The sequence below is a fragment of the Clarias gariepinus genome, chromosome 9 (assembly GCF_024256425.1).
Source record: "Clarias gariepinus isolate MV-2021 ecotype Netherlands chromosome 9, CGAR_prim_01v2, whole genome shotgun sequence".
Taxonomy (NCBI): Eukaryota; Metazoa; Chordata; class Actinopteri; order Siluriformes; family Clariidae; genus Clarias; species Clarias gariepinus.
In genome coordinates, this window is record NC_071108.1 from 13,526,902 (window position 1) to 13,549,048 (window position 22,147).

At 39.6% G+C, this 22,147-nt stretch overlaps 1 protein-coding gene across 1 annotated transcript in view; it reads right to left on the minus strand.

Moving 5' to 3' along the window:
• Positions 1-347: 347 nt before the first annotated feature.
• agbl4 (AGBL carboxypeptidase 4) overlaps positions 348-22,147 on the minus strand; it is a 346,895-nt gene continuing 325,095 nt past the window's right edge. Inside the window, exons 10-13 of the mRNA XM_053503593.1 lie at positions 19,319-19,471; positions 10,653-10,815; positions 2,161-2,257; positions 348-802 (exon numbers count right to left, since the gene is read on the minus strand). Coding sequence (XP_053359568.1) covers positions 700-802; positions 2,161-2,257; positions 10,653-10,815; positions 19,319-19,471 — 516 coding nt within the window. The 3' untranslated portion in view covers positions 348-699. The remainder of the gene's footprint in view (positions 803-2,160; positions 2,258-10,652; positions 10,816-19,318; positions 19,472-22,147) is intronic.

Below are 22,147 nucleotides of genomic sequence, written 5' to 3' on the forward strand. Positions count from 1 at the left end.
TGCTTTCATCATGGTCTGCACACCTGCTGATGATCAATGAATCAAGGGCTGATGATTAGCAGCACCTGGAGGTAACTTACTCTATTAAATCCTGTGGAAGCAGTAAGAGAGTACTTAATATTGCACAGATTTTTTTGGGCTTCATTTGTGTTAAGTAAATAATGATATGGTTAAAAAGTTATATGTTGTTCATCTAACATTTTATTTTGCCTAATACTAAGACCTTCTATGATCAGATGGTTTTTACAATGTTTTACACTAAAAAAAACTCAAACTTGAAAGTTGAACATTGAACATCACTATATATATATATATATATATATATATATATATATATATACACACTGTATATATATCCTAATGCATTAAGACACATGACAGAAAGTAAACTCAAACTCAAATCCCAATAGAATACATTTAATCACCTAAGAGCAATAGGTACAGTACAATTGAGCTTCATTTAAAACACAACACCAAAACCACAGAAAACATGCTCCAGGTATTTTAATATAGCAAAAAAAGAAACAAAAAACAAATAGCTGAAGCCACAACAGTAAAAACCATAGCATTGGGTAGAGATTCCTCAACATTGGTGATAACAGGTGGATAGCCCAGAAACTGTCTGTAAATTAAATCCCCTTTCTTCAGTGTCAGAGACGCACCAAATAATCATGATTGGGAACTTGTATGACATTTTCATTAGTCTCTGTCTCCTTGGAATCTTCTCTCATTTTTGTCCCAATTTTGATTCTTTCCTTTTCGAGCGTTACTCCCCTGGTGACCAGAAGCTGCAGCATCCAGACTGACAACAGAAACAAAATGATAGATTTTCAAATAACAATTTGATGATGTTTTCAACATAAAGTTTGTTTTTAATTAATAAATGTAACTTAGATTGTGTAGTCTTTAAACTAAATTTCTGTCAAAAAATACCAGTCTTGGAACTATTTTGTTTATAAATTCTATCACGGGCCAGGGCCATGATTATTGGATAATCATTCACAATTAATGCTAATGTTTGTTAGGTTATAAATGGAATAATCCATATGCATATCCCTTTGCAACGTGATTTCAAATGCCAAAGATCTTAAATTAAATTAGCATTTACCAACAATAAGTAACAATAATACCAACAAGCAGTTTCATGCAGTTCTCTAATCGGCCGTTCATGTAGCAGAAGTACAATGCTTAAAATCGTGCAATTACAGGTCAAGAGCTTCATGTAATGCTTTGAATGTAGCTTTTAGGGGAAGTGGTGGGTTAGTACTATAGTTACGGCTTCATGTTACTGATTGGAACATTGTGAGTTCAAATCCCAGCACAATCAAGCTGCAACTATTGTTTATTTTGTAGTTTTTTTGTACCAGAGCCTTAACCCTTGGTTGCTCAGGTGAATCAGGTGATTGTGTAAAGCTGCTTTGTGATGATGTAAATCGTTAAAAGCGCTATACAAATAAAATTGAATTGAATTGAATTTAATTGAATCCTGTCACAATTGTAAAAAAAAAAAAAAAGAAAAAAAGGTAAGCCCAATCAGCAGGTGTAAACGTAGTTTAAAAGGTTACACTGATCAGTCGAGCATGGTGCTGCAGTGAGCAGAGGCAGCACACATATCACATTTGGTTTAATATAATAGACTGAATGAGCTTTAATATCATCTCATTTTACTGATTATTATTATCAGACAGCAATATGTGGTGTGTAAACCCGTCGGAGCCATGATTTTTAAATCTTAGCAAGATCAGATTAACCAATGGATTAATCGATTCATTAGCTGGAAATACAGCTTAACTTCTGACAGTACTACAGTAGGTAGGATCTTAGGTAGAATCGGGATTTTCTCCATCATGGTGCATGCATAGTGCAGTTTCTTTTATAAACGATGAAGTAGAACTATTCTGACCAAGACTGTAAAGCACTACTAAAAGTATTTATTCTTTTAATTTATCTTCATGTATCTGGCTTCCCTCCTTAAATAAGACAAATGTGCAGGTCACAATGAAATTTTTTTTTTTTAGGTTGGGGTAAAAATGGAGTGTCATAATGACATAATTACTATGTGTTCCACATGGCATGATAGGAAAATCTCTTTCAGAGTAAACAACAAAAAAAAAACCACACATTAGCATATCAGAGCTGAACCTCATAAATAGTACAAACCTGCTTAAATTAATTGTTGATTTATTCTCATCGATCATGTTATTTAGTTTATAATAATCCAGAAAAGTTCGGGCTACATTTTTACCCAGCTTCATATCTGTGTTTGCATGTTAAGGTACTTGACTTCTGCAAAGTGTTTACAGTAATATCACAGGCAGAACACTATTGAGAACAGTAGCTCAACATGTATCATATAATCACCATTTTTTTGTTTTTCAGAGGACAAAAAAAGCTTCAGTTCATTTACCATGCTCAGATATTGGCTGCAGTCTTAAATGTTGCCACTGTCATGCAACGGAGAAAATCTGTTTAGCTTTGACATTTAAAAGTGAAATCTCCTTAGGCTCAATTCTTTGTATGTTGAAAGACTACATAAATCTATTGCTTTGCCTTCGAGGCCCTGCCAATCTTACGATGCAGGCTTCCTCTGTGCCTATAAATCTCTGCTCCGACGTGCCGCCATTAATTGAAAATAAAAATAAATATATAAACAAAAGCCCAATTTTCACCCTTCCAGAACAAAAATAAATAGCTGGCTGATACCCAGCAGAGCAATGCACAGAATAAAGAGCCAGAACAGCTCAGCCAGCGCTTGGCTGCGAGCGAGCGTAAATCAACCGTGTTTCCGTTAGCCATGAGGGGAAAAAAAGGCACTTATTCACAGCTAGGGCTTTATTTAAATTCATACAACTGCTACAACTACTCTGCAAGACTTCCTATATTTCAACTCCACCAAGACCACATTACAGAACACATTTATTACCCAAAGCACTACGCCGTAATGCTGGAAAGGATGCTTCTACAATGCAGCTGCACGGATGCCAATCTATTGATGCAAAGAGGCAAGCAGGGAACCATTATGAGATAAAACAACAGAAAATCCTTCTATCTTTCTCTTTTTCTCTCATGGTCAATGATGTGATATCATGGCAAATCATTGTCAAGCTCTTTATAACTAGTAGCAGATGAGAATCTAATAGGTTTATTGTTGTGAAAAGACTATTGGTACCTGCTTAGAAATGATTAAAGGATTTTAAAATTCAAGCAGTTAGTTCTCAGCATTTTTGCAGTGACATGTGTAAGATAAGATGAAAAGTAGGCAAAAAAAAATTGGCTATTCATTAAATATGTGTTGCAGGGTCTGGGTTCGATTCCCGCCTCTGTGTGCATGGAGTTTTCATGTTCTCCCCGTGCTTGGTGGGTTTCCTCCGGGTACTCTGGGTTTTTCCCACAGTCCAAAGACATGCAGATTAGACTAATTGCTGTTCCCAAATTGCTCATAATAAGTGTGTGAGTGTGTGTATGTGGTGTACCCTGCGATGGATTGGCACACAGTCCAGGGTCTCCCTCGCCTCATGCCCTAAGTCTCCTGGGAGTGAGTGAGTGAGTGAGTGAGTGTGGCAGTCCTGTGTGGTGGGTTTGTTGTTACTCCACTCTGACAAAGCATTAAGATGATAAATTGGACCAGACTTGCATAATGTTCCAACTTTGGATGTCAGATAATGCTTGATGTCCAGATATAACATGCCAAACTGCCAAAGTTATCTGATTAATACAAATCCTCTAAAGGAACAAAACAAGGTTTCCCTTTTATTTTATTCCTGCAAGAAGTCAAAGCTCGGTGTCCAATTTAACATACATGCCAAATCTTATTATCACAAAGTGTAAATGTGAAATTAGTTGCCTTGCTTGGCACATTGTCCATGATGCGACCGTACCTTTTAATCCAAGCAATAAATATTTAGCAAATACAACCTTGTTCTAAACCTTCTGTAGTTTCCCACCTGGTTTTTAACAATCTGGGCAGGCCACTGCATGTGGAAAACACACACACAAACGTCCTCTGTGACACTGGGCAGTGAAGATTAAATTATATCGCTAGTTACGTTCCTATCTTATTTATTATGGCAACAGTGTATGTTTCATGATCGTCTAATATTCAAACATAATCTGACAATTAATCAGCTAAAATAAAGGGGGAAGGTGAGGTTGATTAGCATCTGTCTTTGATTTACGCCATTTTAGCTTTGAAAAGTGACAGTTTCCTCATCGTCCTCTTGCTCGCCTCATTGTAGCCCAGACAGCTACTGCAGTGTGTGGCATCATCTTAGGCTCCATCCTTCATCTAGTGGGCTGATGGGAACTCTCTCCAGGACTCTGATGCCTGTCTTCACAGCCCATCTGTCCAGGAAGGCAACCTCTGCGTCTCTCCAAAAACAACGAGCGCTATTTTTGGGTGCCAGGAAAAAAAGGAGGTCATGACATCACATGGTCTGGAATACTGCCTGATGGATTTAAAAGTAGATATAAACCCAGGATAAAAGAGAGACTTACATTTGTATCATGTCTTGTTATGTATACTATGGCTTCAGTATTATGCTGCCTGGCAACACTTTTCAAAACTACCCCAAAGCCATCCCAAACATTTCCGTTATCCTTGCCATTTTTTTTTTTTTTTTTTTTTGCTGTGACCTCAGAAAAAAAAAAAGTTTTGTGTTTCCCCTTGATCAACAGAAACTCCAGCAATCTGTGTTTGTGTGTATGCCCGCTCTCAGCGGCGACAGAAATAGCCCAGGAGCCTGCCGCGTGCAGATGGCCTCTCAGCTTGTGATGTCACATCATGCACATCCGTACCAGGACTCGAGTGATGGACGGCCCAATGAGGAACATGAGAAGACTTTATCAGCATCGCAGCTGCAAGCAAGACCCTCCTGAGCTTGGATTGGATGCTGGAAGTGGGCCAGTGGCAACCTGGGCCAGGCCAATGGGGCAATAGCGGTTGAGAAGTCACGAAGCTGCGAAAGTTTCCAAAATATTCACCGTCCCGGCAGGACATGAGGTGAGAGGTGTTGCATAATCACTGAACAGGATGGCTAGGCTTCTTGGCATGGGTCAAAAAAAGCGCACAGCGGAGAGGAGGCTTTTGCGTCATCAAGTAGCCCTGGGAATCACCTTTAACAAACAGACCAGAAAAGGGCAAAGATCTTGTTTGTGACAGGGAGGGAAAGATATGACAGACGATAAAAGGTAGCATGTGTTTATAACAAAAAGATAAGGATCTGCATTGTGACCATGGGCCTCTATTCATACTAGTTATCTGGAGAGGTATGAGAAGGGGAGCATGTCCTTAATCATTTATTTATGCACTTAAAATACATAGGTTTCTTCTCACATGGATGTAAAACTGCTGTGTTTAAAAAATAGGCATAGCATGCGGTTATGTATGTAATTTAACTTCAGCTGTCAGTTTTTTTAACCGGATGGCTATTCTATGACGAAGGAAAGCAGTAACGCCCCTGATGTCATTGATGCATTTTCTGTCCTTAATATTATGTACACAGTCTTCCTGAATCGATTTGGCATCTTTGTTGAAACTCAAGGACGCACCTCCAGTGGGGCTGATGAGCCTTGAGGGAGGCTTGGTTGGCAAATGGTTTGTTTACCAGGTTGTTTATCCGCACCAACCCACCACACAGACAGACGGACAATGATGCCCCAATGACAAGGAACAAGACACCATGGTCTTTAACCGACCGTTGGCTAACAAGCAGACAAATTAAGGCAATCAGCGCCATCAATACAGCAGAGTGACAGGCTTGTCACCGGGGTGTCACAAACAGCCAATTAACAATGCTAATTAAAACAGCAAACAGGAGGACACAAAGGGAGCCAGCATTGTCCCCCTGCAGCTCTTATTCACAGCCTGATTTGCTTCTTTAATGCAGGACAAATAAGTGCTCTTCAGCACTGGAGGTATTTATTTGGATGTGTGAAAATGCATTTCATAACTAGTGTCATTGATTTGATGTGAATTTGGAGTTTGTCTGTTAACGTGTATTTATATATATATATATATATATAGACTAAATCTATACACACGCCAGTTCACCACTATTTAGTTTACACGGCTGAAACAGAACTGGACGGAAGAACATAACTGTTTCGGTGGAGAGTTAATAGAGATGAGATGGCCAAAGGGCTGCAGAGTTTGCATCAAGTGGCTGAGATGAGCACTCCAGTGTATAGCATCCGATCTGAAAGTGAAGCTGCAATGGCGTGATTGGCTGCAGATGACAACACACAATCATGTCCATTTCATGCCATAAAGTTCTCAAAGGGCAGAACACTGCCGTATCTGATGACCCTTTTACGAAAAAGCCAGCTTGAAAGCCAGAGGGAGAGAAAGAGAGAGAGAGAGAGAGAGAGAGAGAGAAAAAGAGAAATGAGGAGAAGAGAAACCTATCAGTTCTTTATGGACCATAAAGGCTATTAGAAGTTTTTAGAAGTTAACTCCTATAGGACAATGTACTTAAACTTTACCAACAACAAACACAAGATTGCACCTTAAAAAAAAAAAAAATCTTGCATGAAATCCATAATCTTTGCATTTATATATATTTTATTTGACGTGAGCCTCTGATTTATTAACTAATGCCAAAGCATTGTCATGAAGAAGCATGTCTTGCATCGTGTATTAAAACACCCCGCGTATTTGTGGGTGTGAGCGCTCTTTAGGACGTGCCAGTCAGGTGGCGTTGTCAGACTGATCCTTTAGCTCGCAGACAGCTGTCAGCATGCCGAGCAGCCAGACTGTCTTCCCCAAAAGCTGTGATTGATGTGGAAACCAGCAGGAACCACCAAGCTGTCTGCTTCCACACTCTGTTTGGCCTTTATCAATTTCTAAGTACGTCCTGTCCTCAGGACAGCAGCGCAACATTTAAGCAAGGTGACTCCGGAGTTGGCCATTTGACGCGGCTGATCGGTGTTTGCCTGAGCAGGACACTTATTTCCGAAGGCTAGAGATAACAGCTCTCTCAGTAGCCATCTGCAGTCTACAAGACAGTAGAAAATGGAATGATTGGTAAAGCAGTGAACCTCCTCTCCCTCCACGCTGACAGGACGAAGGAGAAAACCTATTAACTTGTCAGACCATAAAGGGCAACAGAGTCCATTCTGAATAGCTAACTTTTAAATAGGCTTTTCTGGAAAATGCTCCCAGTAATGCGTGCATAACTCGAAGCCATAAATGCAGTCGTACCTTAAACGAAATGCGAACTCGGATTTCGAGGCTACCCTTTAATTCATCCTGCCTCCGGTGATGAAACCGTGCATCCTTAACGCAACTTTAAGAGACGATACAGAGAGTTGTTTCCATAGGAGTTAACTTTGCAACAAAACAAGGAAAGGTATTAAGAAAAGTTGTAGAGGAAACTCTCTGCATAAAAGTGCCCAGCTGAGTCTTGAACGAGCTCCCAGATTCTCTCAGCTATCACCTGTCTCTGAAGCACTAATGATGGTCTGGCATCACAGTTTGCCACCCACCTTTTCAAAATAAGTTTGAAAACAGCCCACCTCAAAAAAACATCACGATGCTTTTGAAGCTTCCGAGGTATTATCTGTGACCAATTACGTTGTTGTTGGGTTGGTGGCATGTGGAATATGACAGGAAATTGTGCCCATTCCAGACGACAAGAGCTTTTCTTACAATAGCCGGGTCTCATCGAAAGAATGTGCCATTAAATCGATCTTTATAATTACAGCCATGGCCGCTCCAACGATTTCATTAATCAGGCCTCATCACTCCAAAAGGTCATTCCAATCATACGCTCTCTGTTCTTTATCATCGTTCTGGGCCGGAGAGGACCCATAAGCACCTGCACCGACTCTAGGAGATGCTTCCTTGCCAGCGGGGACATTAGTAAGCCTATGGTGCATAAGGGACATTTGATAAGCATAAAAATTCAAGTGCTAATGTGAAAAATGCAACATTAGTTTCACAGCGCGAATCGTGAAAGGTGCTGAAATATTGCGCACTGCTTCTCTATGTTCTTAAAATATATATCTTCCATCTGTACCGTAAGACAGAGTCAGTATGAATATGTGCATTAAAGTGTGTATATGTGAAGCTGTACCAGAGGTGTAGGTTCATTCTGGTACAGGTAATTATACTGGTCTTATTGTCGCCCCCGCCCTCATTTTTCCAGTCTGGAGTTCCACTCGTAAAAGGTTTTTGTTAGTGATTTGCACGCTCCACAGACCTGCTCGCCGGCCCATAAGAAACGACACGTCGGATTCCGTTGACCTCAATGACCCCAATCTTTGCACTACATACCATGCCAAATGCCCTCTGTCTAATTGGGCCTGCACTACAAACCATCCACACACACACACACACACACACACACACACACACACACACACACACTCTCTCTCTGTCTGGGTTCCCTTTGTTATTGGTTGGGCTTGTGCGTAACCTTCAGCAGGGGGTACCCCTTATTCATGCTCCACACCACACCAGCCCACACATGGTATAATTACTGCTAAAAAAGACGCACTGTTAGATGTCTATCGTCCTGTGTGTGCTTGCGGACACAGCTTTAGTCTGCCAACAGTAACATTAGCCACCCTTTCTTTTCCTACCCATTCTTTTTCCACTGGGAGGCAAAGTCAGGATCATTTTCAAGGAGAAGGGCATCACAAGGTAAGTTATGACTCTTTCCAGCTCTCTGTAAATTGCCTCTTTTTTTCCCCCAGGCATCCTCTCGCTGTCATGGGCAAAATAATCTACAATGCTGTTGAGTAATTCTACATGGATGGGTTTCTTATTACTGAATGCTAGCCAACTAGGCCTTGGAGTTGACAGTTCAGTGGAGCGGCGGACAGGCAGCAGGGGGAAAATGGTGAGAAAGGGGAAAAGTTACAGCATCAGTCAGAGGCTTTACGGCCCCTTCTGATATGAACAGCAGATAAATAAAGAAAGAATTGCAAGAGCAACCAGCAAATGGGAGACTGCTGGCAGATGGGTGCGTGACAGAGTGATACAGGCGACAGACATTTTTAGAGACGGAGGGGAAGAGACGCAGAGACACACCAACACTTATGTACAGTGTATCCTCCACCCAGCACTAGAGGGCACTTAGGTAACACACATCTCTTCTGTTTTCACACTTAAAAGCTTTTTAGGCTCAGAACTAAAGTGCTTCTTATACAATAGCTTTCACCTTGTAATTCAGCAACACAGTAAGTCTGCACACAAGAATCAATAATGGCATCGATATGTTAAAACCTTTAACAAATTATATAATCATGTAACTCCTATATTTACTGGAAGGTCTTACCTCACCAGGGTCATGGTGGAGCCCTATCCTCTAATGTGCACAGTACAAGACATGGGTACACCTTAGATAGGATGCCAGGACATAACAGGGCATCATACCCACCTATTCACATCTTAAAGCCAGCAATCCACCTACCATTTTTGGGAAACTAGATATTGCAGAAACCATCCATCCATCTAGAAACCTCAGTAGTCCAACCAGGGATTGTGAATCCAATGGTGACCATTGTATTTATTCCCATTTTTTTCCAACCATGGTAGGACCTCCAGTCAACATTCACACATGCATTCACACACTACAGGAAATTTGGGAACGCCAATTAGCCTAAGCTGCATGTCTTTGTACTGTACTGTGGGAGGATACCAGAGTAGAAGCAAAAAACACAAAACTCCACACTGACATGAAACCAAAGCTCAGGATTTATTCTATGACCATGACACTGTGTCGTGGCAAGGTTGCCATCCACTCCAGGGTCAGGAACGGTTGGCAGCCTTGCCACAACATCAATATCGTCCATTGTGCTACAGTAGCATGCCTTGTATGACTTGGGGCCACACAATTCAAACAAAGCCTTGTTCCATCACAATGACCCCAAGAACAATTAAGAAATCAATGAATGTTCTTTCTTCTTAACCCAGAGGTCAGGAAAGAAATTTCAGTAGACTGACATTATTACCAGGGCATTTATTATTGAGCTATGCAGACATGTGTTATGTTGTTATGTACACAGACGGCTAAGAGATATTTTCAGTAAGAAAGACAATGACACAGCCATTGGGTTTTTGTTTACAGAGCTTCTTCCCACATTAATTCAGGTCCTTTTGTCACTCAAGACCATAGTAATGTGAGGTTCCTAAAGTAACCAATGGCTACATTTGCAGCAGTGCTATTGGGTCGCAATCGGATTTTGTGTGCAGCAGTCAGCATATACAGTGGGATATAGTGTAGGTGCTTTGATTATTGACTTAACTGCACCAAAACAGCCCACAAACATTGACGCAAGATGTTCTGAGCTCCTGCACTAAATTCCAAGGGAAATAATCAGCCTCCAAAACCATACCTTTAAACTGAGCTATGCAGGACACACTGAGCCACTGAGCCCCGCTTCTCCATGAAACTATAAAGTGGTTATGTGCATCTATAGAAACCTTTAAACTTGATCAGGGATGATTCTACTCAAATTGTCCTCTCTATCATAAGTCAGATGCTGGTACACAGATGAGCATGTCCTATATCTCTGTCTTAGTAGATTTTTTTGTCCGTGAATCAACCAACAGGTTTAACTAGACTGGGATAAGAGAGAGAGAGAGAGAAAGAAAGAGAGAGAGTATGGAATAGAAACAGACAGTAAGACAGACACACGTGGAAGGATACAGCTGTCCTCTGTGTATGGGATAGGCGTGGTGCTGCCTGCAGTCAGAAAGCTGTAGAAGGACACCTCCAGAGTGTAGCAGTAGGACGTGTCATCTAGGAGACCTCCAAGGAAGCGCCGTCCTGTCCCTGCTTTCACCAAGTCACGGTTAAATGATGTACTAGACTGCAGTGAGAATGAACAGACAGAATTATTAGCACTCTTCAACAGAATGGACATCAATACAAACACAGCATGCAAATGTTTACTTTCAAAAGTGTGTTTATTTCCTGTGACATCTCTCCATTTGGCAACATTGTAAAATCAGTAAAAGCATATTTAGAAAAATCCAATGGGATTTGTAGCCAGATTATAACCCAAAACCTGGGCTGGCCATTTTAGTGTCTACGTTTGAAAGCTAGTATGATCTGAACTAAGGACATGAACAGAATGAATAACATAAAGGACATTAAAATGTTCTGCATGAAGGAGTAGTCCAAGATCTCGCTACACACATCTCTAACCTTGTAAGACATTTAAAGTAGGCTTTATCAAACATTAGTTAATAATTCATCATGAATATATCCCTGCACTTATTGCTCAACATGCACGCTGTCCGTGGTACTTACCGCAGACGAGGTGTATCTCTCTGCACTGAGATTTATGTAAATGTGTTTTCATGTTTTTAATCTTTCACTGCATTTGGCCTCTTGCTTTTAATTCCACAAATGTTTGGTAAACCTTCTGCCAGAATGTATATTTCTTATACATATATACTGTACATATTTTTTTTTTACCCTTTCCAATATTAGAGCTTGGGGTTTTGTATTACAGCAAACCTAGACAAACCTATAAATAATTCTGTGCATGATTTTTTGGGGGAGGAATATATGACAGATGGAACTGTCTACATGAACCATCATTTGCAGTCATTATTTGCACCTAGACTCCTGAGTCATGATGGGAGACCAGTTCTAATTTCCTTAAAGTTATATCCATCTTAACTTTTTTTTTTTTTTGCTGCATTGTGATTCAGATTCTGGCCACTTGCCACTTCCTTAAACCTCCATGCATTTTTTGTGACTACTAATTAAAAAGTAATGGGCACAAAATGTTAAATGGTGATTTAGCGGACAGTGGTTGTTTACAGATAGAGCCACATAAAACTTGAGCCTGTTTGCCACACTATGCTTGTGAAGCATAACCTCCATAACAATCAACTGAAAGCACACAATCAACAAATTCCACATATTGTAAAAGTTTAAAACTTTTATTAAATGTGAGTTTGAGGTAATAAAGACAGTTAAATAATGTATGTATGTATATGAGTATTGTGCACAAGTAGCACAATATGTTGTCATAGAAAAGAAATGATAATTTGTAGTGGTACAGTGCATTACAGCTAGGAAAAAATATGAATATCTCATTTTTTTTTCATAGCTAAAGCACTGTTTGGAATAAGATCATAACTGTGATGTGTGTGCATTAGCATCCTTTAATAATTAATGCTATAATTTTCCGAGATAGGAGTCCTTGAGTGGGGCCAGGCAGCTTTTCTCTGCTAGCAACTTTCACTATGTGCTTAGTCTGCACCTTGCAGGACTTTCTGCGGCTTTACTTGGCTCAGTTGTAATGGGGGGTAAGCGTTTGCTCTGGGCAGTGGAGGTGACTGATCTGGTGTCATTGGGGAAAGTTGCTAGTGGCTAGCTGCGGCAGAGACATGGGCCTCTCCAGAGGCACAGCTTCATCAACATGTGGCCTGACCTGGGTGCTGAATAAGCACAAAGGTATAGCAAGAGGATAGATACTGAACTGCACTCTCTCTCTCGCATGCATTTCACCTTCAGTACATTAAGTACATAGTATATAATAGAAAAAAAGTGGCATATAAAAACAATGAGTACTTATACAGTGGGGTAAAAAAGTATTTAGTCAGCCACCAATTGTGCAAGTTCTCCCACTTAAAAAGATAAGAGCGGCGTGCAATTTTCATCATACTTTAACTATAAGAGACAAAATAAGAAAAAAAAATCCAGAAAATCACATTGTAGGATTTTTAAAGAATTTATTTGCAAATTATGGTGGAAAATAAGTATTTGGTCAATAACTAAATTTCATCTTAATACTTTGTTATATATCCTTTGTTGGCAATGACAGAGGTCAAATGTTTTCTGTAAGTCTTCACAAGGTTTCCACACACTGTTGCTGGTATTTTGGCCCATCCATGTTGATGTTTTGGGGCTGATCCTGGGCAATTCAGACTTTTAACTCCCTCCAAAGATTTTCTATGGGGTTGAGATCTGAAGACTCCAGGTGAGTCTTGCCACTCCAGGACCTTCTTACAAAGCCACTCCTTCATTGCCCGGGTGATGTGTTTGGGATCATTGTCATGCTGAAAGACCCAGCCACGTTTCATCTTCAATGCCCTTGCTGATGGAAGGAGGTTTTCACTCAAAATCTCACGATACATGGCCCCATTCATTCTTTCCTTTACCTTGATCAGTCGTCCTGGTCCCTTTGCAGAAAAATAGCCCCAAAGCATGATGTTTCCAACCCCATGCTTCAAAGTAGGTATGGTGTTCTTTGCAACTCAGCATTCTTTCTCCTCCAAACACCATATGACGTTCATTGAATGACCATATGACATTCTCCCAATCCTCTTCTGGATCATCCAAATGCTCTCTAGCGAACTTCAGACAGGCCTGGACATGTACCGGCTTAAGCAGGGGGACACGTCTGGCACTGCAGGATTTGAGTCCCTGGCGGCGCAGTGTGTCACTGATGGTAGCCTTTGTTACTTTGGTCCCAGCTCTCTGTAGGTCATTTACTAGGTCCCCCCGTGTGGTTCTGGGATTTTTGCTCACAGTTCTTGTGATCATTTTGACCCCACAGGGTGAGATCTTTCATTTTCTAATAACTGCTCCCACAGTTGATTTCTTTACACCAAGCTTCTTACCTATTGAAGATTCAGTCTTCCCAGCCAGTTGCAGGTCTACAATTTTGTTTCTGGTGTCCTTTGACAGCTCTTTGGTCTTGGTCATGGTGGAGTTTGGAGTGTGATTGTTTGAGGTTGTGGACAGGTGTCTTTTATACTGATAACAGATGCCATTAATACAGGTAACGAGTGGAGGATAGAGGAGCCACTTAAAGAAGAAGTTATAACTCTGTGAGAGACAGAAATCTTGCTTGTTTGTAGGTGACCAAATACTTATTTTCCATCATCATTTGCAAATAAATTCTCTAAAAATCCTACAATGTAAATTTCTGGATTTGTTTTTTTACTTATTTTGTCTCTCATAGTTAAGGTGTACCTACTGTATGATAAAAATTACAGGCCTTTGTCATCTTTTTAAATGGGAGAACTTGCACGATTTAATTTTTTCCAAGAGCCAATCAGTAAACACTGAAACAGTTCCCAGCCAATCACAACTGTTCATCCTAACCACGCACTCTTTACTTGACGTCTCTTAACTTATTAAATGACTACAACTGGTTCTTGTTGTGGGCACTCTTAATAGAGATTATAATATTCTGTAAATGTATAGAATGGTTAGTTTGTGGTGTTGTGACGAAAAAATTTTTTTATTCAAAATTCTTCAGTGCCTTCCTTTATGTATATCCTATGATATTCAAATGATCACAATGGCTTTGCGAACATGCAAGTTAGTCTGTGACGTCATCTAAGCTCTAATTTTGGGCGTAAACTACTTTCCTCTGACAAAAGGTGGCAAGACTGGTTCTCACACATCACATGAAGGCTAGCAAGCTGTATATGAAGGTGCCTCTTCGGAGACACTTGAGGCTGCCAGGGAAGCACATGCCTGCTCTGCTATTGCCAGGATTCTGACTCGTTATCTCCCGACCACAAGCTGTGTAATTTACTGCTGCACCACTCAAGCTCACAAAATGGTTTAAAAATGATTTGTTCTGACTATTGTTCTCTGGAGTCACGTCAGGTCACCTTAATTAATAATGCATTTTTTTTCAAGACCAAGTGCTGACTGAAGTGCTGCACAGTACAATCAATTCATATGAATTCATGGAAAGGCGGTTTAAAATCTACTTTTAAAACACAATTTACAACGCCTAAAGAAGTTGGTTTAAAAATATACTAGATACAGGATTATAGCCTGCTCACATGAAAACCTGATATATAATTAATTGTGAAGTAAAGACTGTATAAGTATTATTTCAGAAACAAGTTTTCAAGGATATTATTACTAAAACATCTTTTAGGTAAATTAAGAGGTGCCTTGACACATAGTGAAACTCAAGTATACTTAGAAATAGTATACTAAAAAGTAACCTTTAAAATACTTGACATTTAAGTACTGGAATCGCCAAGTACTGTATACATTATACAACTGGGCTAAAGGTTTAGAAAATTTATATGACAGGGCCGTCAATGTTGACATGTGAATTTCGTATCTTCTTCATTGTTTTTACAGCTTTTTACAAATTTTTTTTAGCTTTGACCTTTGAGACATTTTCAAGTGCATTAAACTAGTTGCCTGTCTCAACTTATGTTATAGAGGAAGCTGCAATCAGAATTGCTATTATAATGACTAATTATTAATTAATAGTTAAACTACTGTGTAGTAGTTTCCCAGAGTTGCATTATATTTACAAAAAATTGGAAAATGTGCTTACATGGTCTGACTGTAACAAAAAAAGAAAAGATTTTTATACAAGAGGAGAGAAAAAAGTTTTGCAGTGCTATAACAGAGCAGTAGGAGTTTGGAAATAAAATTATCACAATGATTGCAATGGGCAAAATTCCAGTACAATCTATCAAAAATCTGACAGGATGGAAAATAACCAAAGATGGCTTTTCAAAATGGCAAAGATGTGCAGAACAAGCTCAGAGCTGAATACTTTGCTATGACTGCAGGACCTGCTTGTCACACACTTTTTTGTTAAAGGTTGAATTTTTCCTTTTAATATACAGAAATATTGTCAGAGCTGTGACATATCTCTCTTCTCGCTCTCTCTCCTCTAAGAACGTGTGTGTACATGTATTAGGTTCAATACTTCAAGTAGGAATACACACAAAATGATGAGAACTGACCGGATTGGAAGTAAACAGCTGTTAGAAAACAAGAAAACCACTCATTAGTCAGACCAATCAGAATAAAAGGCTTTGATTTGCTAGGGGGCATAAAGATTTTAGAGCAATGCACCCATCTGCATAGTGACCACTGTATAAGCTTCTGAAGGCGGTGTTATGATCTGGGGCTGTTTTAATAAGTCAGGTCTAGACTTAGCAATGTTATGTGGCAATAATATGAAGTCAGCTGATGACCTGCATGTATTGAATAACCAGGTTTTCTCATCAATGGATTTTTTTATTATTTCCTGCTGGCACGAATTTATATATTCCAGGACTTAAATTGGGAAAGTGTGGTTTTGGAAGCTTGAGGAATCAGTTTCGGATATGAACTGGGCCTCTCAATTTTAAGTCTTTGTTATGTGCTCAAGAGGACTCAGAGTGGTTTTATATCACCCTGGTCCTGGAGAAATGTTGTTTTGTTTCACTGTGTACTCAACTGTATATGGTTAAAATAGCCTACTTGACTTGACCTGACTTGATTCTTATGTACTGTAGATTTACTGGTGTGATCTGGATCATTGTCCTGCATAACTCAATTTTTACCAAGTTTTAGCTGTCGGACAGATGGCTTCCCATTTGAATTTAGAATAGTCTGGTAAACAGAGGAGTTCATGGGCAACTCAATGACTGCAAGGTGCCCAGGTCCAGTGACTGCAAAACAAGCTCGAATCATTGCCGAGGTTGACAGTGAGTATGAGGTGTTTCTGCTAAAATGCTGTTTGCTTTTTACCAAACATTGCGCTGGACATTAAGACCAAACAATTTCACTTTGGTCTCATCTGTTCACAGGACATTTTTTTCAGAAGTCTTGTGATTTGTTCAGATGCAGTCTTGTGAAACTGAGTCATGCTTCCATGCTTTTTTTTTATGAATAAAGGAGGGTTATTCCTGTCTTCTTCTAATTGTGCTGTCATAGACTTTAACATTAAACATGCTGAGTAAATCTTGCATCGATTCCTGGCCATGCTCGATTCCCGTCTCTGTGTGCGTGGAGTTTGCATGTGGTGGGTTTCCTCCGGGTACTCCGGTTTTCTCCCACAGTCCAAAGACATGCAGGTTAGGCTAATTGGCATTCACAAATTGCCCGTAGTGTGTGAATGACTGTGTGTGTATATGTGTGCCCTGCGATAAATTGGCACCCTGTCCAGGGTGTACCCTGCCTCGTGCCCTGAGCCTCCTGGGATAGGCTCCAGGTCCCCGCGACCCTGAATACAGGATAAAGCGGTATAGAAGATGAGTAAGAGTGAGTGAGTCTTGCAGGGTATACGCTTTTTTTTTTTTTTTCCGGGTCTGACCTTGGGGTGAATGTGCTGGGACGTCCACTCCTGGGAAGATTGGACACTGTCTTGGTTGCTTTTCACTTTTTCACTGTAGGACGTTGAACTCCAAATTGTTGGGAAATAGTTTTCTAGACTGATGTGCATCAACAGTTGTTTTTCCAAGACCATTGCTTATGTGTTTCCTTCTTGAAATTGTGTTAACACACACCTGAATGCTCCAGACCAGCAAACTGCCAAAACTTAAGTTTTTATTGAGGTCTGCACACCTGCTGCTGATCAATTAATCAAAGGCTGATGATTAGCAGCACCTGGCTGCAAATCCTGTGGAAGCAGTAAGGGGTACTTCATATCCTCCCACATGTTTTTTTTTCTTTTTGGCTTCGTGTGAACGGTAAGAAAAAAAGTGAACGTTGTTGTTTGTCTGCGGTCGTATTTGCCTAAAACTAAGAGCTCCTATGATCAAATGATTTTTATTGAGTATTTTATTTATATATAGAAGTTTTGGCAGTTTCCTGGTTTGAAGCATTCAGGTGTTTGTTAACACAATGGCAAAAGAGAAAGACAAATATATATATACAGGGTGGGTGAAAAGGCATTAAAAATTAGTAATAAAGTCCATATTTCAAATACAAACTTATTGAAACAAATTGTACATGTACTTTATTACATAGGAAAATGAAAGCTTTAAATTTGGAAGTGGATTAGTGGCCACTTCCTCTTTCATCATTCACAGAGCCTGTGGTGAGCTGCTTTGCATGACAATTTTTTTTTTATATTGTCTCCAGACAAAGCGTTGCATTCCTCCCTTTCACTGTACGCCACTATTTCTGCATAAGAACAACGGAATTCCACACTCCAGCTCGCTCCTGAACAGTTAAGCGGTCAACCTTTTATATATATATATTGCTTGTGCTGTCTCTTGCAGCCAAAGCCTGTACTATCGACCTGGGAAATATGAAATCCTATTTACCATCGTTCATTTACAGTAGAGACTGTTTTTATCATGACTCCAGTGACACTACAAGTTCGAAGATTACCATTAAATATTACCAAGTTAATTTTTATCCACTCTTTGTATTTATTGTAATACTCTCTCTCTCTCTTTATATATATATATATATATATATATATATATATACACACACACACACACACACACACACATATATAAGCCAGTGTTGCTCACCTTTTTAAGTCAGCATTTAGATCATATCTTAAACAGTGTGACATTTGTGTGTGTGTGTGCTGCTCTCTTTGTATATGGCTGAGAGAAGAGAAGAAGTGCTGAATGGCTGACTGAACAGTAAAGGTTATTACTCTGGCTATACACTCCTAGCACAGCTGCGAAATGTCACACTGTGTGAGCTCTGAAGGTCACTGATGCAGGTCGGAGAAATTCAACGCTGACAAAAGAAACTGAGCCACAACTATAGCAGAAAGATCGCTTAAAAGATACACTGTGGCTCACTCTGCAGAATAGCAACAGCAGATAATAAGTAAATATGAATACCTCACGGACGCTTAGGAAGTCCCACACATTAGAAATACTATCTCTGACATGCTTCTCAACACTGGCAACAATTTATTTCCATGAAAACAATGAACGCAAGCAGTTCATATTTACTCCACATTTTGACAGAATTAATGAGATGAAATGATTCTGGCAATAAGCATATGAGAGAACTGGATCACACATGATCATCCTCTGTATTTTCCATCCTCAAGTTTCCACACAAGCACACACACATGAGAATACACCCTCATCAGTATGCTCATCCTAATGTGTCTGAAAGATTGTCCGTGGAGAAATCGCTTAAGACGTGTCCGTACTCTTATAGACAACTCATCAGCACTATTGAGTCTGTTTATCAGCTCACGGTGCAAAACTGAAAAGGTTAGAGGAAAAACATGAAAACTGAGATAATTTATGGAGAGTGGTGCACTTTAAATAATGTTAATTGAGGATTGGGAGAAGAGGGAAAAAAAGTATCCATCTGTAAATGTGCAGAGAGCAGATATGTTTCATAGGAAGCATTTGCTATTATAGTAATTAGTATGATTTATTATAAACTATGACACATTTTTATTCACAAGAAGGAATAAATACAATTTTAGTCATACATTATTAGCAAACCTAATTTGTATAACATTGAAATTTCTTTCAAAACACTTTTTACTTAAATTATCCCCTGTTGTGTTTGCTAAAAAGCACAAATGGCTTTATTCATCATTGAAACAAATTGTTATTCGCCATGGTCATGATAATCACAGTGATGTGCTGGGTGTGACGCAGACTCACAAGAGAGAAGTCTGGCGCATTGTGGCACAGGAGTCGGGGGAAGACGGCCTGCCTCTGCACACGCTCCTCCTCCTCAAACACGTTGCCATACATGAAGCCATTCATCATGGTGGAGTGAGCATGGACGTCAATGTAGAACTCCAGACTCACTTTCTGTAACACACACGTACAGAGATAGGAACTGATCCAAAATCTAGTCTGTAAAATCTCAACAGTGCATTATAGCAAGTCGGGATGTAGTACAGTATACTTAAGCGATATTACACAAGAGGGAGTGCTGTCGTGCTGGTTATCAGCACTGCTGTGATTCGGTCGTAGGCACAAAGCCAAACGTTTAAGAGAATAAACCTTAGAGGTGGGGGATAGTGCTGTAAATCTTATTTCCACTTTAGAAAGTCAGTTCTGTTAACTTCTGGATTCTGGGTTGAATCCCAAATAGCATTAATTAGAAAGCTAGTGCACTAGGGTGTACAATTAACTTGTTCAACACGTCCAGTCCTGGATTACAGGTTACAGAGGGATTGGGGATTCAGCTTTGTGTTCATTTTGTAGCTCTCTTATAAATAAAACAACACAACGGCAATTCAAAACAACTTACAAGCAATTATTAATTAGATCAAGTATTATTTAAAATAATATCAGACGTTATCAGAGGTGTTTTCACACCAAAAGGTGCTTCCAGGATTCATTTTAAATGTGGATTTTGCCATGTGCTTCCCTACTTCACCTACTTTCACCCATGCTGCAACCAAAGGTTGGCGTAATTAACAATAGTAGAACACTGTGGAACCGGAGTAAACATCCAAGGTTTGTTACTGTCCATTATCAACACTCATGGAATGTCTCTGGTACAATTAGATTACTCGGTTGGAACTAACTGTTGAGCAAAAATAGTTAGAAAGTTAAAGAGCTAGAGAGCGCATCTAAGTTAAAGTGATGTTAATTGTCATTTGTATACAGTCTATGGTAAGAGTTCATATGCAATGGGTTATTGTGCCAAGTACAGTACATGCAGCATAAAATACATTCTCTTAATGAGAATGAAAGTAGAAGGGAAGTGGATACTGCACAGCTGCGTTGTGTTAGGTTGACTGCCAACTAACAGCATGTATCAGATATAAAATAGGTTCTGACATTTGGCATTGGATATGTTGGATTATGAAGCAACATGATGCAGCTAATCAAGTTATTACAAAGAAACCAAATAGTGGGTGCTAGAATTGCAGGTGCATCAGTAATTATCAAATATTATACAAATTTGATTTAAGGTTTTACAAAAACAGACTTGACAGTGGATAAGAGGAAGCTCACTGAGAGAAGACATTGACATTTTTGAGCAAGTGAGTAGGGTTTATTATGTTCCCCCTGTGCGTGGTGGGTTTCCTCCTGGTGTTCTCCTACAGTCAAAGCCAAGCGGATTGGGCTAATAGGCATTTCCAAATTACCTGTAGTGTGTGAGTGTGTGTGTGCTTGGTGCCCTGAATCATCCGGGATAGGCTTTAGGCCTCCCATGAACCTGTACCGGATACATGGTACAGAGAATGAGATCGAAATTTACAGGTTTATTAAGATACATGAGGATGTCTATAACTCAGTTTGAGCAAAAAGCCAGCTGAACCTGAAACCGATGCCTATACTCTGTGTACAGCACACAAACCTGGAAACCTTTTCAAACCTTTACCTTTACCGTAGAAAATGTAATGTTGTCTGATTGTTCATCATATTTCCCATATCTAGATGGATTTAGTCATGTCAGAACACACAAAAATGGCTTTCACACAAAATGTTTGCTGATAGTCTATAGTAGTATGAACATCCATCATGTGGAAAACAGTGATAGCTTCACACGGTTGTATAACAGCCGGTTGTATAGCCGACAAATGTGAGTCTATATTACAGGATCAGGTGCGTCCTTCAGCACAAACACGCTTTTCTGTTGATTTGACCATACTCCAGAGTGACATAGCGTCCTCCCATACCTCAAACTATTTAAACTATTCTAAAGAACTGAGGTCATCAACTGTCTTCCATGACCTCCTCAATACATTATGGATGTACTGTATGAAGTCCACTTTGAAGCCCACTTCTTCTAAAGTTTATATACAGTATATATCAACCGCCTTCCTTCTTTTCCCAAATCACATGAAGATTTCCTTCTTTGACGATTGTTCTCACCTCACCACAAACCATTCAGAAATTATATGACAGCACGTCATGTAGGATTTAAAGCCCTTCTGAAGTCAAGGGGTGGCTCTGCTCTTTATTAGGTTCTTTCTGCTATTTTGTCTACCCTCATAAAAATCCTTAAATGGTAAAAAAAAATAAAAAATCCCATTTTCACCTCCTACAGCATCAGAAGCACTTTGCTTTCACAGCTGTTGAAGGACTTATATAAATTTTTTTTTAATTCTGTACTGCACTACAGTATATTACTACAAGCACATTTATTACTGAAGTGAACTGCAGTTACCAGGCATTTTCGTTAGATTCGTATTTACTTTATTAGAAGCGCCTGCTCATTACGTAAAAATGAAATCAACCAATGAGGCAGTAGAAGTGCTGTGTAAATAAATTCATGCACATATATGTCAAGAACTTCATCTAAATGCTGAAAGAAAAAAAATGATCGCAGTGACTTTGACCATGACATGCTTGCTGTTGCCAGATGGGCTGGTTTGAGTGTTTGAGAAACTGCTGATTTCCTGGGACTTCCACTCACATCAATCTTTAGAGTTTTTACAAAATGGTGCAGTTCAGTGGGAGGACAAACCTTGTTATGAGAGACAGCAGAGGACAAATGTGCAGGCTGTTTTGAGATGACAGGAAGGC